At 32.1% G+C, this 16,766-nt stretch overlaps 2 protein-coding genes across 4 annotated transcripts in view; both read right to left on the bottom strand.

Moving 5' to 3' along the window:
- LOC139484987 (RNA-binding protein 41-like) overlaps window positions 1–14,867 on the bottom strand; it is a 49,663-nt gene extending 34,796 nt beyond the window's left edge. The window contains exon 1 of the mRNA XM_071269069.1: window positions 14,702–14,867. Within this exon, the coding sequence (XP_071125170.1) occupies window positions 14,702–14,775 (74 nt within the window). The 5' untranslated portion in view covers window positions 14,776–14,867. The remainder of the gene's footprint in view (window positions 1–14,701) is intronic.
- Window positions 1–16,766, bottom strand: part of LOC139484982 (FHF complex subunit HOOK-interacting protein 1B-like) — a 626,211-nt gene that overhangs the window by 65,965 nt on the left and 543,480 nt on the right. The window lies entirely within an intron of this gene.

Raw genomic sequence — 16,766 nt, 5'->3', positions numbered from 1 at the left:
CCATCAGAGAGCAACCATTTAGCTTGAAATGGGGAGGGGTATGTTTTTTTTTGTTTGAGTCAGATTATTTTCACGCGAAGCGCTTCAAAGCTTTCAATCAAAATTATTTGGTCAAATTTAACACTAGAAGGTATGAGGGAAAATCAGGAGTCAGAATATTTTTTGTTGTACTCTGCTTAAACCAATGATCGCTCCCTAAACATCTTCCATCTGAATTTATTATTTTAATCTAGACAAAAACTATATAATGGCTTGGACATTCGTCCTGAACATACATGAAACATTTGCCACTGGACGTTGAAGCAACCAACAACCAATCAATGTATAGCTATAGGACATAGTCTTGGTATAAAGCTGGCATTTAGTGTAGCGCCTTCCTCATATTAGCTTTGATCCATAAGAATAATTTGGTAAGTCCGTGTGACGGTAAGTCTTACCAGAGACATATTTAATTATATAAATACTACATGTAACGTTATATACAAAACAATGAAAATTCTCTATATATCCATTAATTTTTATTTTAAAACATTGGATACAATATTTCATAAAGAACATGATTGTCTATATCTATCTTTTTAAATAAAAAAAAACCCGAACGTTTTCTTAAAACAGTCACGTATCCGTAATCTGCGACAGAGCCGTTACCGCCAAAAACGACCATTACCATACTTCCGTTACATATTGACCTTCACCAAAATCGCAAAATTTCAACCGGCGAGATCATTACTCAGCAACAGAAATGTCGACCTTTTGGAAGCGAGCTGGAATAAAGTATGAATGTAAAAGGGTTTTTCAAAACATTGTTGCATTTGGCACCTCAAGTAAAGCAACAGAAAGCCACACGAGAGAATCCTGGCTCATTTGTTCACTGACACTGAATTTTCAGTCGCCTCGACCTGGCAAACAATGGATTTTTATAGGGCCTTTCTACCGTTAGAGTTTAACTACCCACCTCAAAATTAAATTGTAACCATAGAATTCGGCCTTTTCCAAATGTCTCAATTGAAAAAAATGTCTTTGATGAATGCAATTGTCAAATTTCATTTATGGTGAATTGTGTCCATGAATTATAGTTATCCCGTACCATTAATGTAAACTCGTACCAACGTCAACTCGTACCACTAAAAAAAAACTCGTACCAATGCAAACTCGTACCACTGCTAACTCGAACCAACTTATTAAAATGATGGTAAATGATCTTAAATGATGAATATATATGCATATCAATAAATACTAAAATACTATATATAGCCGATAGCCCAGCAATACTGGTGGACCCCATATTTTATTAATATAAATATAATAGATATACACAATATACATGAAACATAAGTATCAATGCACTCTAAATAAACTTTCATAAGGAATTCTTTAGAAAAATGAGTAAATTGTATTCAAAAATATGGGCTCTGTCATAAACGATCCCGCCGGTCAGGAAAAACCAATCAAAACGAGTTACCTCGGTTCAAACTCCATTTAAACTGCAGTCAAAAGACTACATTTCAAATAAAGTGGAAAATTTTGGAAACCTGTGTCCAAACCCAACTGCTCGGAAGACCGTCTCGAGAGGTACACTTGGACTGTGTATAACTGAATAAATATACTATAAGAAGTAAATAATAAATCAAGTTACTATATAAATCCCTACTAAATACAAATTAGAATAACAATTCAATTGAAAATGAAATTTATTTCACTGTTGTCCAGTCTGATGCTTGGCCAGAAGTGGCCAACAAGGGAAAATATTCCCGCTAAATATCAGTATCACGTGATACATGTATGTATATACGTGTACATAAGAAGTACCCGTATTAATAGTATTCACTAGTACAGTTATTACAATAATTTCCCACTATACTATCGAATCGTTGGAAATTATAAGTATCAAATTCAAGTAATTCAACTTTATTTTTATTAAGTTTACAAAAAAAAAAACATAAAACATTCATATTTTTTAATACATTTTTAATGGTACGACTTCCCAGTGGTACGAGTTCACGTTGGTACGAGTTAACTTTTTTGGTACGAGTTAACGAGGTACGAGTTTTCGGTGGTACGAGTTAACTTGCTTCCGTGTCCATAATTTCATGTGATATTATTTTTAAATGTTCTTGCCCTTGTCCTTGTTATCTTTAAATAAAATTTTATGTACATGGTCTTACATAGAGGGTGGTAATCTACATCTGTTTGCCCATAATCAGATTCCTGACTTAGGACAGGTGCAAACAAATGCTGTGGGTTTAGGCCTAAATTAATATATTGTTTGTTTCCCCAATCCCGATCCTGCGAAGCCAGGTGTGGGTAGGTAGGTAGGGAAATAATTTTATTTTTCAAAAAGCTTGAACATTATTGCCTGAAAATTAGAAATGAATAAAATAATATATATTCGACTTAGATTTGACAATAATATTTTATGAGTAGCACCATTTTTGCGGGGTCAGTCAGGATTGTGGAAACAAACAATGTTTTATTTTTGGCATTAAACATGTTAAACATTTTATTATTAAGTACCATCTGAAACATCACAATATAGAATTAGAAAGACATACTATAATTATGCTGTAATAGTCGTGTTAGTGTATATGGCTATAAAATACAGATAATAAGTTATTTTTATTGTTTATAAATAAAGTCATGAAAGTGAAATACTAAAATTTAGATTTTGTGAGTTATTTGGATGAAATAGAAAATTAATAATGTCATACTGATCAAGCAGTCCTCTTTCATGTTGATCTGGCTAGAGTCAAATGAAATATTCAAACATTCATTCAACTGATGTAATATATAAGAAACCATTTCATACAAAACTGTTCAAGCCAATCCCCAAGCTAATCTACATGTATACAAACTTTGTTTTTATTTCAAAATATCAAATTAGAGATCATGATAATGTTTTAAAATTCCTTTATTTGTACTTTACACTTTATTACTTTTAAAATGCTTAACCTGGTGATAATTTACAAAAAAGTGAAAGTATTGAAAATAAGTATTTCATTATCGCCTAGATGCTATCTACATATTATTTAAATCTATATTTTTTTTACATTTTAGCTACATCCAGTATTCTAGTATATGTGCTAATGCTGTAAGAAGATCTCTAAAGCCAGAGTTTAAAGCTGATGCAGAAAAGAGATCAGAATCACTGATCAAAACATTCAAATGGGTAGAAGGAAAACCTATTCTTCCAGATGTAGCAAGTATGTACATTTATCAATAATTACTGACAGCTAGGTCTTCATAAGGCCATATTGGCATATAAAAAAAGATAACGTTTGTTTGCCCTAACCCTACCTACCTAGAAAATAGCTGCCTACTCAAAATCTTTTATTGTTCTGGTGTGAAAATGTTTGTTTTTTATTGAGATCGTCATGAAGACTTATAAACATCTGATACTTAAATTTCTTTTTGCCAAAAAAAAAAAAAGAAAATGCCTACCTACCACTGTCTCGATGTTGAGTAGAGCTTGGGCTAACCAAAATAGTTCTAAGTGTGGCCTAAATATGAGGGAAAAAATGTTCAATCATGTTGATGAGATGGTGTCACACAAGGTTCTAGAGGTTAAAGTAGGACAATTTTACTTTTTACTCTCAACATAGTCATGATAGTGCTATTTCAATGTCAATCATTCATTCACTTTTAACCTTATTTAAAAGTTGTCATCTATTTCTTTTTCAATGCAAGAGTTTTCTCTCCATCTGTACAATGTACAAACATGTTTGTTCAAAACAGAAACCAAACAACACAAATACATGTATATACTAAAATAAAACAGCTTGTATGCTTCCACAAAGTCATAGTCAATGGTCTAACGCCAATACAATGTACATATATATATACATGTACATGTACTTCTATCTAAAATATTTTTAGCTGTTATATATTTATGTTTAAGTGATGTATATAAATGGCTATACTAATACTAAACAATCAAAATTGTACGTTTATATCTTCTGAAATGGTTTAAATCTAAAAATTGATTGTAACATTACACAGGAAGGTGATCACATGATGATATGCCAAGTACTTTAATTTACATGTATATATGTGATATAATTGAAATAAAAGAAAAAGACTGTTTGAAAACATAATTAAATTATTTTTTTTTCCAGAGAAACCAGCAGCAAGTTCCTGACAGAACAACTGACGATAACATTTGACATTTGATTGGAATTCTGTTGTGTATTTTATAGATAAATTGTCAAAAAATATCATCCAATTACACTTTGATATATAAAGTATTTGACTAAGTAGTTTTGTTTGTTCATTTTACAAAAGGGAAGGCTATGGATTGAATCTGAAGATACTTAAATAGGAATTTGCTTAACCATGGCAGTACTGAGCAAAGACAGGTTTATAGCTTAAAGTCAATAAGGTACATGTTCATTGATTTGTACAACATGTGCAAGGATGCATACATTTGTAGTTTGTTACAATGTAGATATGTAATTCATATACAAAAGACTCATAGTTATGCTCTACTGAACAAATGTTAAAAAATATGATAGTTGGGTCATTTTGTCAACAGAAGCAACCTTTGATAACCTAGAATGTCTTTAGTCTAACATATCAACTGAATTATTTCTAAGTAAACAGTTGCAGGTTACACATGTACTTATATGGGAAGAAAACTCTATTTCTGGTTTAACAGTCAGGGTTGACCTTAAAATAACCTTTGAGTTTTTAAACCTATAAAGACCCTATCAAGGTCAAAGGAGTATGGCCACGAAGTGCCAATATTGGCCCTGTGAGGTGACAAAAAATAAAAGTGAAATAAGGTGGATCCTTTATGGCTAAAACATATCTATGTATATTGTTATTTTTTATTATGATATAAAATCATATTTTTGTGACGTCATTAATGTGACGTAATACCCGGAATCGAACCGAAACGCTCAAAATGTCCAAATTCTTGAAGAATTTCACACTTCCTGGTTGAAATTCGCATTGGCCACAGGCCTCGACCAAAGTAATTTCACTCTTATTTTAATTGTTTGACATTTTGACTCAGTTTGCAACAATATTTATTGTGGTCGAGGCCTGTGGCCACATCGGAAATCTACATTTTGCTAATAAGCAAATCCTGATTCAATGCCACTATTTCCGATGTACGATACATTCTATGACGAATAAAACTGCACAAAGAACTTGTACAATATTGCTATAAACGTCGTACATAGAAATAAATTCTATGATTATATTTATTACAAACAAAAAAGAAGAAATTGGAAAAACAAGTCTTTGTTTTTGCTTTGTAAACCGCCGACACGGCGAGGGTTAGAAACACAAAGTATGGCCGGGTTGTTATCTCATTAACAAATTCCCCATTTCCATTCTGAATGTTATAAACATGAGCCAACATTAGAATTTAATGCACATATCCTTTTTATAGATACACATATTAGTTTTGTTTTAGAAAGAGTAGACGAAACCGTCGAAAGATAACGTCCATGGAAAGTAATCTCATGTTGACGCTTTGATGAAGTGCTTTCTTTCACGTCCGCATTTTCTATCGAGTATGGCATGCCAAGTTAATATTTTTTTTTTAAAATTACTACGGATGGTGAAAACAAATAACAGCCTATGAACAATAATATACATTGAAAATGGTAGGACAACAGACGTAAGAAATCACGTGAGAATTGTTATATCATATAGCACAGTGGTTGAATAAGCTTTTCAATATTTTTTCATAAAAATAGAAACAACGAAGCCTTGAGCGAAGGGCATGGTATATACTATCCGTGACATTCAACCAGAACAAATATTTGTTTGCATTGAAAACTGAAATAAATATGAAACAAAACTATGATATAGCTTGGGTAACTTTAAATTATATCTGATATTCACGCATCGCGGGATAGCACGTATAATTGGTCAGAAATTGTTTATTTGGTCCCTTTTTGGTGGTCTCTTTTAAATTTCGGTGAGACTTGTACAAGAGACCAACACAAATGTCTGCTTAATATGAATATCTTATCTATGAGATATTTTTATATTTCCGGTTTTTGTTGAGGCCCGATCTCCGTGTCGAATCTGTAGTTACCTGTTTTTACTTATATTGTGATATTTTTGTTTTTCCTTTTGTCGCTTCTATATTTTCATGGTGTTGTATGATTTTATTAGTCTTTAGATTCTTTATTACGCCCTTCCCTTTCTCTTATTACCAATGACAACACATGCACTTTCTTGTTTCCTGAGGTGAAATAAATTCTAGAAAAAGCATGATCGGAGCGGGCCCCTCTTAGACAGTCAGTGGGCCCCCACTTATGCAAATTTCTGGCTCCGCCACTGAATATTGATTTAAAGAAAAACACCCTTTTATTAAAAAGTGTTGTTTGTCTCATGATTACCGATGACTGTTTAAACGTCCAGCGCAAGTTAAATGCATATTCCGGATGAAAACATGTTTTACAGTTGCGTATATTGACTGTATACTCGGGTATCTAGGGAATACAACACATCACACATGAATCAAGCATTGATGAGCTTCTCTTGAAAATGCATTTGAAAATGCATATTAAAAAGAAGCATGCCGTAGACGAAAGTGACAATGAGCAGAGTGTAGTTTAAGAATAGAATATTAATTTTATCATTGTTAGGTTATTGTCACATTTGTGTTTATCATAGAAATAGATCACAGTATGTTAATTGTAGTTATATATAATTAGTTTTAAAATGAATTCATGCACGTCATTTGGTATCTGGTTGAAAGTTATCTTCTTTGCAATAATATCACATCTTCTCATTTTCAAAAAGATTGTGGAATTTGACCAAATGATAATAAGAATAATAACAAAGTACATTCTAACTTTTTATAGTTGTAATTGAAATACTGGAACACGTTCACCACGAGTAAAACGAGTTAAGTTTACAAGATAACAAGAATATGTCCAAAGTATACGGATGCATCACTCGTACTACTATTTTGTATGTTCATTGGACCGTCAAATTGGGGACAAAAGTCTAATTTTTCACTAAAATTAGAAAGATCATATCATGGGGAACATGTGTACTAAGTTTCAAGTTGGTTGGACCTCAACTTCATCAAAAACTACCTTGACCAAAAACTTTATTTTGAATCGGGACAAACGAACAGGCGGACGGATGGATGAACAGACAAATGCACCCACAGACCAGAAAACATAATGCCCCTCTACTATCTTAGGTGGAGCATAAAAACAGATTACGAAAAAATTGAAAATGTTAAAACCTTAAAACAGTATTTCAGTCTGAAACTTAAAGGGGCACATTAGCTGTCGATCATACTCATCGATGTGACTCAAATTCTTATATTCGACTCAAAACATACTAAAACGTTCATCAAATTTTTAATAAAAAAAAATAAACGGTTTACGATGCATAGAGTGGAAAGTATGACTCAGCATTTTGTGTGTATTTTAGTCTAGACGCAATCCAATTACCCATTGAGGCGACCTTCCAAAGACTACCGACAGTCAACTCGGTATCAACATAAACATAAACTCGTGTAATTGCATTTGTCTAGGTCTGTTTGGTTTCATAATATAGGTTAAAACGATGTTACTAATCGTTTTTAACTGTATAAGAACGAGTTTTGTATATCATATCAGGCAACCAAATGGTTTCCCATTGTTTCAATTCCAATGTTAACATTCTTTTTCTTTTAACTTCTGAACACCTCCAGTTCATGCGTAACCCACCGCATGCTAAAGTATTCAATTGACGTAGATGTGAATACGGATTTAATGAAGTCCAATTATCCACTTGCAAGTGCATAATTCACTTGCGACGTTTCTTTGCTTATGTTGACAAAACTGCTCAAAACTTGCTGCTAAAGGAGAATAATTATTTCACAATTTCACTTTCATGAGTGACTGAACAAAAACTGTTTATTTTTTTCTTTATCTCGTAGCTTATGCAATTTAACGATATCACGAATCATAAAATAATAAAAGTATTTGTTCTTTTAAAACGTAATTGATAGAACATGCAAAAGTCGGATAGATTTAATTGAATATAGCTGAATTGCTAAATTAAATCGTCAACAACAGACAACTAATTTTTCTGTCTTTGATGTAAGAAATATCTTCACTACAATGATCCAAATAGCATATTTCAATAGTAACGGGCTATTTAGCCGGCACCAGCAATATATTTAATTTGTTATTTTGCTGGTTCTGTGTAAAGAGTGAATTTTAACTTCGGATATATGTATTGTCATTCAAGAATCAAATTATTATTCGACATATATTTGAATAAGATAAGTGTATCAATATTTGAGATACATATAATCATTTAGTTAAAAACATGTATGAGTCCAAGTGAAAGTAAAAATTGTGAAAAAGGAATAAAAATAAAAACTGTTGTGCATACATTTGTAGCAATGAAATCATAACAAAATTTAATTGAAATTACTTCTAAACTCAGTCTACTGCTACATTATTGCATACAATGTAAGAATAAAATCTAAGATTTTTAAACTATACTGTAAAAAAAACCGAAAGATAAAAATCTCATAGCAGATAGACTTGGCAAAATAGCCACTGCCTTTAAACTATTACTTTGTCTAGCAAAAGGGTTTTTGGAAAATATAAAAAGGATTTATTGAACCATTTGAATGGATTAATTTTTATTTTCACAGGCGACTACATATTTTAGCGCTTTAGGTACAAATGGAGAGAGCAGTACTATATTATGTCAGTAGTGTATGAAAAGCAGTATTTAATCAAACTAGCGTTCATTCAAATGTTTAATTCTAAATGTTGATTTGAGAGTAAATATATTTAAAAAAAGATTTGATATGATTGCCAATGATCCAACTGTCCCCAAGAGACCAAATAACACAGAAATTAACAACTATAAGTCACCGTGAGTACGGCCTTCAACAGTGAGCAAAGCCCATGCCACATAGTCGGCTATGAAAAGCCACGAAATGCAAAACAATTCAAACGAGAAAACTAACAGGCTAATTTAGGTACAAAACAATGAACGAAAAACAAATATGTAACACAGCAAGCATGTTTTCCTCCGGAATTGGAATGATGTTTATGAGTGCATGTGTGGTTCTGGTGTCTGATGACTTTTATACAATAATTATAAAGTGTTCTATGATTATGAAGTACATGTAATGCTTAGTACTGTCTATACACATTATTTTGTTAACTGTGTTTTTATCCTTTACTTCTTTAATAGAAAATACCCTTTTCGGTGTGTAAGTAAATCACGGGTTTTCTTTCCATATAGAAATAAGACGATGTGGTGTGATAAACTATCCTCATACATTTTTACGATTGTACATTGCTCGCCAAGATATTTTACAGCTTTCAGTCTAAATTACTTCTGACCAATAGAGACATTCATTGCTTATGTTTTTAAATCATTTATGACTTTTAATTTAATCTATGCTATAGAATTATATTTGTTTACGTGGTCTCTACTATTTATATTTTGTGAATATCCATGCAGAAAACGAGTATACGGGCCACTTATACAAAATTTAAGTGAAGCGCTTATGTGCAGCTAAAACCTTTGAAATATTAGTAAGTTTCTATTAATAAAGTCTAAAAAAAAACATTAATATATATGGACGAGATTCAAGGAATATTTTGTTAAAAAATTCTTGTGATGAAATGATTTAAAAATTACTAGAACGATAACGTTAGAAAACAATTTTAACGTTACGCGCAAATGGCTAAAATACCATTGTACCTTGGTCTATTCTGACGCTCTGGAAATTTATACTGATACAGTTACAAGTCTAATGATGATCATTTTATGAACTACGCTAGTAAGTGATCATTCTGCAGTAATTTCGTAAATTTCCGAGACAGGGCCGTTTTTAACCCTTCGTGGTCATACTCCTTTGGAGGAGTCTATTGCGGTTAAAAAACCATATCTGTGTCTCATAGTTTGGACACTTTTGAGGGAATATTCGCCGTTGAAGCTTTTTTTTGTCAGTTTTATTAGAGTGGCTGTCAGCTGATGTCCAATATTTGTTTTGCTGTTCACATTTGTTTTATATATATATATATATATATGTGTATCTTCTGCATCTCCTATGATTTCCAACATATTTTCTTAAAAAAAGAATGATGAAATGGTGAGCCCTAATTTTTTTACCTTATTAATGTAAGGAGTGCAATGGTGAAGACCTTAGATGCTTATGACTAAATTCATAAGTACTATAAATTCAGAAATTATTGCCAGGTATTTATTATTGCGAAATGTGTAACAGAGATGTAAACGCAATAATTTAAACTCACATTTTGGATTAAACAGGATTTTTCACAAAATCGTAAAAATTTAAATCGCAATTAAGGCTAAAACTGACAAAATCACAATAATCATGATAATAAATGCACTCAATAAATTCTGAATTTACAGTAATAGTATCTGAGTGAATGGCCACTAACAATTGTTCAGCAACCTTAAAATGATCTAAGCTGCACTTAGATGGTAAAGCTTTTTGGTCCAAATATTATAGATCATGGGCTAGTCATTATTGCTTTATGCAGGAAGAAGATAAAGATTGAATGAGAAAGTTAGATAATGACCCTTATGCACAAAATGTATATAATATGATGAGTTCAAGGTTGCGGAGCTATTTGAAAAAAATCATAGGCATTGGTATATGATGAGATGAAGGGTTGCTGTCTAGTCCAGTGGCAAATTAAATGCATATTTAGGACATTATTACTATACAATATAATATGAATATAAACCCTGCTTTTCACTAGATGCAACATACTGAGCAAATTTGTCACCATTTACAGATTCCCTTACAATAAATTCAGGTTAACAAGTTCATCTAGCATGTCTAGTAACAAGCACTGAGACCAAAAGGTTAGGGTAAACTTTGGAATAAAATTAATTTACACATAAAAAAACCCATATTAAAAACTAAGTGCACAGTAAAAAACAAAAAGATTGCAATGATATCATATGAAAAGGCTACAGAGTTCAATAAGGCCACTGTCAAGTCTTTGGTTTGACCTCACCTGGGTTAAAAATCCATAGAGTTTGCATGTATAAAAGTTCATTAACAGTATACAGAAACTGGGAAGGTAATGAATTGACAATATAACAAGAATGGGTCCCTAGTACATGGATGCCCCACTTGCGCCATCATTTTCTAGGTTCAATGGACCGTAAAAATCGGGATAAAAACTAATATTTTGCATTTAAATTTAATAAAAAAATTATATCATAGAGAATATGTGTACTAGTTTAGTTTCAAGTTGTTCGGACTTCAACTTCATCAAAAACTCCCTTGATCAAAAACTTTAAACCTGAAGCAGGACAGACGGATGGACACTCAGACCAGAAAACATAATGTCACTCTTCTATCGTAGGTGGGGATAAAAAAAGATGTAGTATGATTTCCAATGAAACTACTTTCCACAAGCATGACAAGAAACCAAATGACACGGAAATTAACAACTAGGTCACCTTATGGCCTTCAACAATGAACAAAGTCCATACCACATTGTCAGCTATGAAATACATTGAAATGACAAATGTAAAAATTCAATTGAAAAAACTAACTGCCTTATTAATGTACAAAAAATGAACAAAAAACAAAATACAAAGTAATAAACTACAACCACTGAATTACAGGCTCTGCACTTGAAACAGGAACATACTTAATACAGAATGTGACAGCGTTAAACATGTTAGCAGGATACAAGCCAATTATTCAGCAGAAACTTTCAACAAGGGTTCTACAGTGATCCTTAGTCCCCAAGCTTTCATTTGATACAAAAACTACCCAAATATTTCACCTATAGACACACGACATACCAACATGACCAAAAACCCAACTATATGTATGAACTATTTTGTTTCAAATATGAACTACTTTCTTGTATGTTCTTTCCAACTAGTCCTGAGTTTGTGGTTCTGATATCTTTTAGAGAAAAATTGGTAGAAACTTCCAAGAGTAAATATCAAAAACAATACCAATTTACAACATCAAACCATGCAAACAATGCAATGAGGTGAAAACAAAAATTTCATTCCCAACCTCTAACTTTTTAGGGTAAAATATCATGCATGCAAAGGTGAAGGTAATCACCAATTCTTCAATATGAGAGACAATTACATCAGGGCCTTTTGCATGGATGTAAACTTAAGTTTTACATAGTTAATGAACATTACAATATAGCATATATATATAACACATATATACAAACAACAATGTATGAAAATGTTTTTTAAATTATATCATTTATTGTCAGATCATGAAATGATCATCTATAATACTGAAATAACGAGGTCAAATTTGTCAGCCGTCAAGGGGTAAAAACGACAAATCAAATAATTCAACTTTATATATAGCTAATATAGGACATTGGTGTTGATTAAAAATTACACCACTCCAGACCCTTTTGTTTTCCACATAATTAATATCGCCAATAATTAACAAGTTCCGGGTCAAATCCAATACTGATACCAATAGTATATTTACCTGTTACCTATTACCTTTTCTGTACGTTCCGCATCTGACAGGCGTACCACCAAACAGTGTATTTAGGATTTTGCTACATTTGCTATATACACGGGTCATAATCACAGGGTTGACACTACTATATTCAATCATTGTCAAAGTGTTCCCTATTGTGGTATTTTAATCAGTAAGACTTTCTTAGATGACTATAGATACCGTATAGTATAGTATACGAATACTAAAAATCTGGACTCAAATTAAGTTGTATAGGTCATGTAGGTACAGTTTTCAATTTGTTAGCGGGCATGACGTAAAACACTGAATCAAAGAATTCAATTTATTTATAACTTGTATAGGACAATGCTGTTGATTAAAAAATACTCCATTCCAGGACCTTTTCTTTTCCAAATAATTAATATTACCAATAATTGATAAGTTTCAGGTCGACAGGTTCAAAATGAAAGATTTGAAAGCAGATAAAACTGTGCATCTTATATATCAGCATGACTTTATCAGTGGCAAACCAATACTAAAATAAGGTTAACACATAGATATATACTTTAATTCAGTCACAGACCCGCGAAATCACGGGTGTGTTCTAGTACAAATGAAGATTAGTGGGTTTTCTACAGTGTCAGGTCTGGGGCAAACAGGTACATGTTATATCATGTTTATGTATACAAAAATGTACATGTATGAAGAGTGAAGACAAACAGACCTACATTTGTATCCACATTATCACTATTTGTCCGCCATCACTGGAAATCACAATGGTTCCCATAAAATTTTGAAAGGAGTAGGTCCTGTAAGGATCGATTTTTGACCCAAACTTTAAGTTTATCTGATGCAGAAAGATTTTGTCTACTTCATTTGATTCCATTAGTTTATGTGCAAGATTTGAACTGATTTAGTCATTAAAGATGCTCAAATTCAAGCTTAAATATGAAAATCTATCAAATATGCTATAATATGTCACTTTAGAGATGGTTTTTGTCAAAAATGAAAGTGGCCCCATTCCAAATCCATGTTATTCTCAACCTTTATATATATATATATAATAAAAACTATAACACAAATTCCCATACGTTTCGGCCATTACGGCCTTCTTCATTGGAATAAATTACAACTATCAGAAACAGAGGTATAAATGCAATTTCTTAGATCACATACTTTATATATATACACGATATCACAGTAGCATGGGTTCGAATCCCGGCGAGGGAAGAACCAAAAATTTGCGAAAGCAAATTTACAGATCTAACATTGTTGGGTTGATGTTTAGACGAGTTGTATATATATATATATATATGTGTTATGTATTATCAACAAATACAACTCACATTTTTAAAAATATTAAAAATGAACACAAATGCTGCCACTTCCATTTAGGACGGAAACTGTCAATAAATGAATGCTAAAGTTTTGACGATTTCAGAAATTGAGCATGACTTGATAATGCTAGTACCCAATACATGTACAATGTACATTTGTACATGTATTGTAAAAATCTGCCAATTTTTATCATGTTTATTTCCAATAAATAGCTAGAAGTTTACATTTGAACGATTTTGTAAAACTGCAATAATTTGGGGCAAAAATGGGGTCTTTAATACTGACTAAAGGTTTTAGGAAAAAAGATTGTTGTATGACATGATTACATGTACATGTTGTTCAAGTTCTTAATCTCAGTCATTTGTGTCAGTGTGAGAGATCCATTCCAAAATAGCAATAAGGTCTATTGGATAAAACTGAAGCCTTCTCTTCTATTCCATTTTATTCCAAATGACAATCCTGAATATGCTAACAATAATCATTATGTTTGTCAACCTGTAATAATGTGATTTCTTTTTGGAGTAGTATAGATTTTTTGATTTGGTTGCACAATAACTGACGGGATTCAGAACTAAGAGCTGTGTTTTTCACATTCTGAACAGGATGGAGATAATATTACAAGAGTAAATTTGTGTAATAATTTATTTGAAGACTGCAGACAACAGTAAAATTGAAAATAAAATTCTGAATCCAGATAGAAAATAACAGAGCCAGGGTGTAGATCTATAAAAGAATTAGATCCATTAATCTTAAGTGCAATAATCTTTATAATCTTTATACAAGATGCACCACATTGCATTGGGAATCTTAATTCAGAATGCAATATGTTTGTTATAGAAACCTTGTTATACCCTATGAAGACATCAGCTGATCGGGAGAAAACATTCACTAAGTGTGGATTTTAGAGATTGATGCATGATTTTGAATAAAATAAATATATACCAGGGAACTCCAGTTTTTTCGAAGCTGTCTTTACTTTCTCTGAAAGGCCTTCCGTTTACAGAACCACCAGGCATGATTAATTCGTGTTCCAAAGTGTTTTTTTCTTCAATTTGTCAGTAAACACAAAATGTCATTTTCTGTGACGAAAAAGTAACAACTGTAACGTATCGGAAAAGGCATGAACTTATCCCGGAATTTTTATCAAATATTTTCGGAATGCATATACAAGATTGTATATTTTCTTTTAAAAGTTTTTCTTATCAGTAACTACTTTCTTGCTTTTGCTTTAAATATATTTGATGGAAGATGCTAGTATTTCGGTCAATAAAGAACAAAAAACCTGAAGTTGAACTCATCATTGACTCTTGCTTGCAAGCCCTATATATAATCATTTGGTACTGAAAATAGCCCTTCTCCATACGAATACATTCCAGCCTCACAATACAGCATCTATACAAAAAACAGAAAGGATGGCTAATGGGGAGTGTTACTAGTTATCTTAAACCAAATTACATTCACACAAATCACAAATACAGGTACCGATCAGACCTCGGTTCAAATTGTGAAAAGTATATGGGTAAAACTATCACTTGAAGGTAACAAACCACTTTACATATGCACTTACTATCGACCACCATCAAATAAGGGAGAATCTCTAGAACAACTTAGTATCTCACTCAATAGAGTTCTATGCAAGAAAACCGTTGAAACTCAAATATTTGGGTAAGTGGCTACTTCAACCTTGACCACATAGACTGGAACACACCAGCAATCAAACGTTGTAAACCTGATGCATCACTACACTAGCAACTCCTCGATATACTAAATGACAACAATCTAATACAGGTCATACATTAATTACCACCAATTGGAGCAAGTGATCATGACTTTGTTTACAGTGAAATAAACTTAACTCTGCCGAAAAATAAACAACAGGCTCATAAAGTACTAAACGACAAAAAGGCAAATTGGGAGCACATAGAAAAATACATAACTGAAACGTACAAACAACTAAAACAAGATCATTATAAATTAAATCTCGATGAACTTTGGAACACGTGAACACCAACATCTAAAATTCTATTACCAGCAGATTCCAACAAAAAGCATTGGGAAGAAATCGACACTACCTTGGATAAAATAATAACCAACTAAAAAAGCTCATCAAGAAAAAAGAAAAAAAAAACTATATAAAAAGAAAAAGAAAATCCCAAGTATAAAAAAAACCAATTCATTTTTGTACCAAGAAATCAAATCCAAGCTCCAGAAAGAAATGAGAAACTCGTACTGGCAATACATAGAAAATATGCTTTTTTTTATATTGAAATAATTGAGCCAGATCAACCATGCTTAAAAAATGCACCTAAAAACTCTATTTCTTAATTAAAATCCAGTAAAAAAACAAAAACACCTAAGTGAAGGTACGCTAATCAAGTCCATCTGAGAAAACAAAAATACTAAACAAACAATTTCAGTCTGCTTTTACATCGGAAGCAAACAATAACATCCCAGACAAAGGTCCTAGTGAATACTCTATAGTGGAGCCCATTAAAATATCTAAGGATGATGTTTATTAACTAATCAAAATCATAAACCCTAATAAAGCTACCGATCCTGACACCATCGCAGGCAAGTACTAAAACAAAACATTGAAATATGTACAGATATTCTCACTTTATATGATATTTACAAGATCACTACAAACAGGCAAAGTACCATCTGACTGGAACCATGCACGCAAACGTCACACAGTAAACTATAGGGCTATATCCTAAACATGCATAGCTCGCAAATTACTTGAATATATCTTTGCAAGCAGCATGATGGATTCTTTAGAAACAACCAACACTTTATATGAATTACAACATGGATTTAGAGCAAAACGATCATCTGATTTGAGTTCGAAGTTATCTCACTGATACAGGAATTATCACAAAAGAATGACAAGATCTTATAATCATGGATTTTGCTAATGGTATCAGACCACCAATTACTCCCTCCAATTTAGAACGTAAAAGTAGCCCTACTCTGACACAAAATAGTGCTTTTGATGTCCTTGTTTACT

Source organism: Mytilus edulis, chromosome 8, assembly GCF_963676685.1.
Source record: "Mytilus edulis chromosome 8, xbMytEdul2.2, whole genome shotgun sequence".
NCBI classification, from domain to species: domain Eukaryota; kingdom Metazoa; phylum Mollusca; class Bivalvia; order Mytilida; family Mytilidae; genus Mytilus; species Mytilus edulis.
The sequence above is the reverse complement of the archived record's forward strand: the minus strand, read 5'-3'. Positions and strand labels throughout refer to the sequence as shown.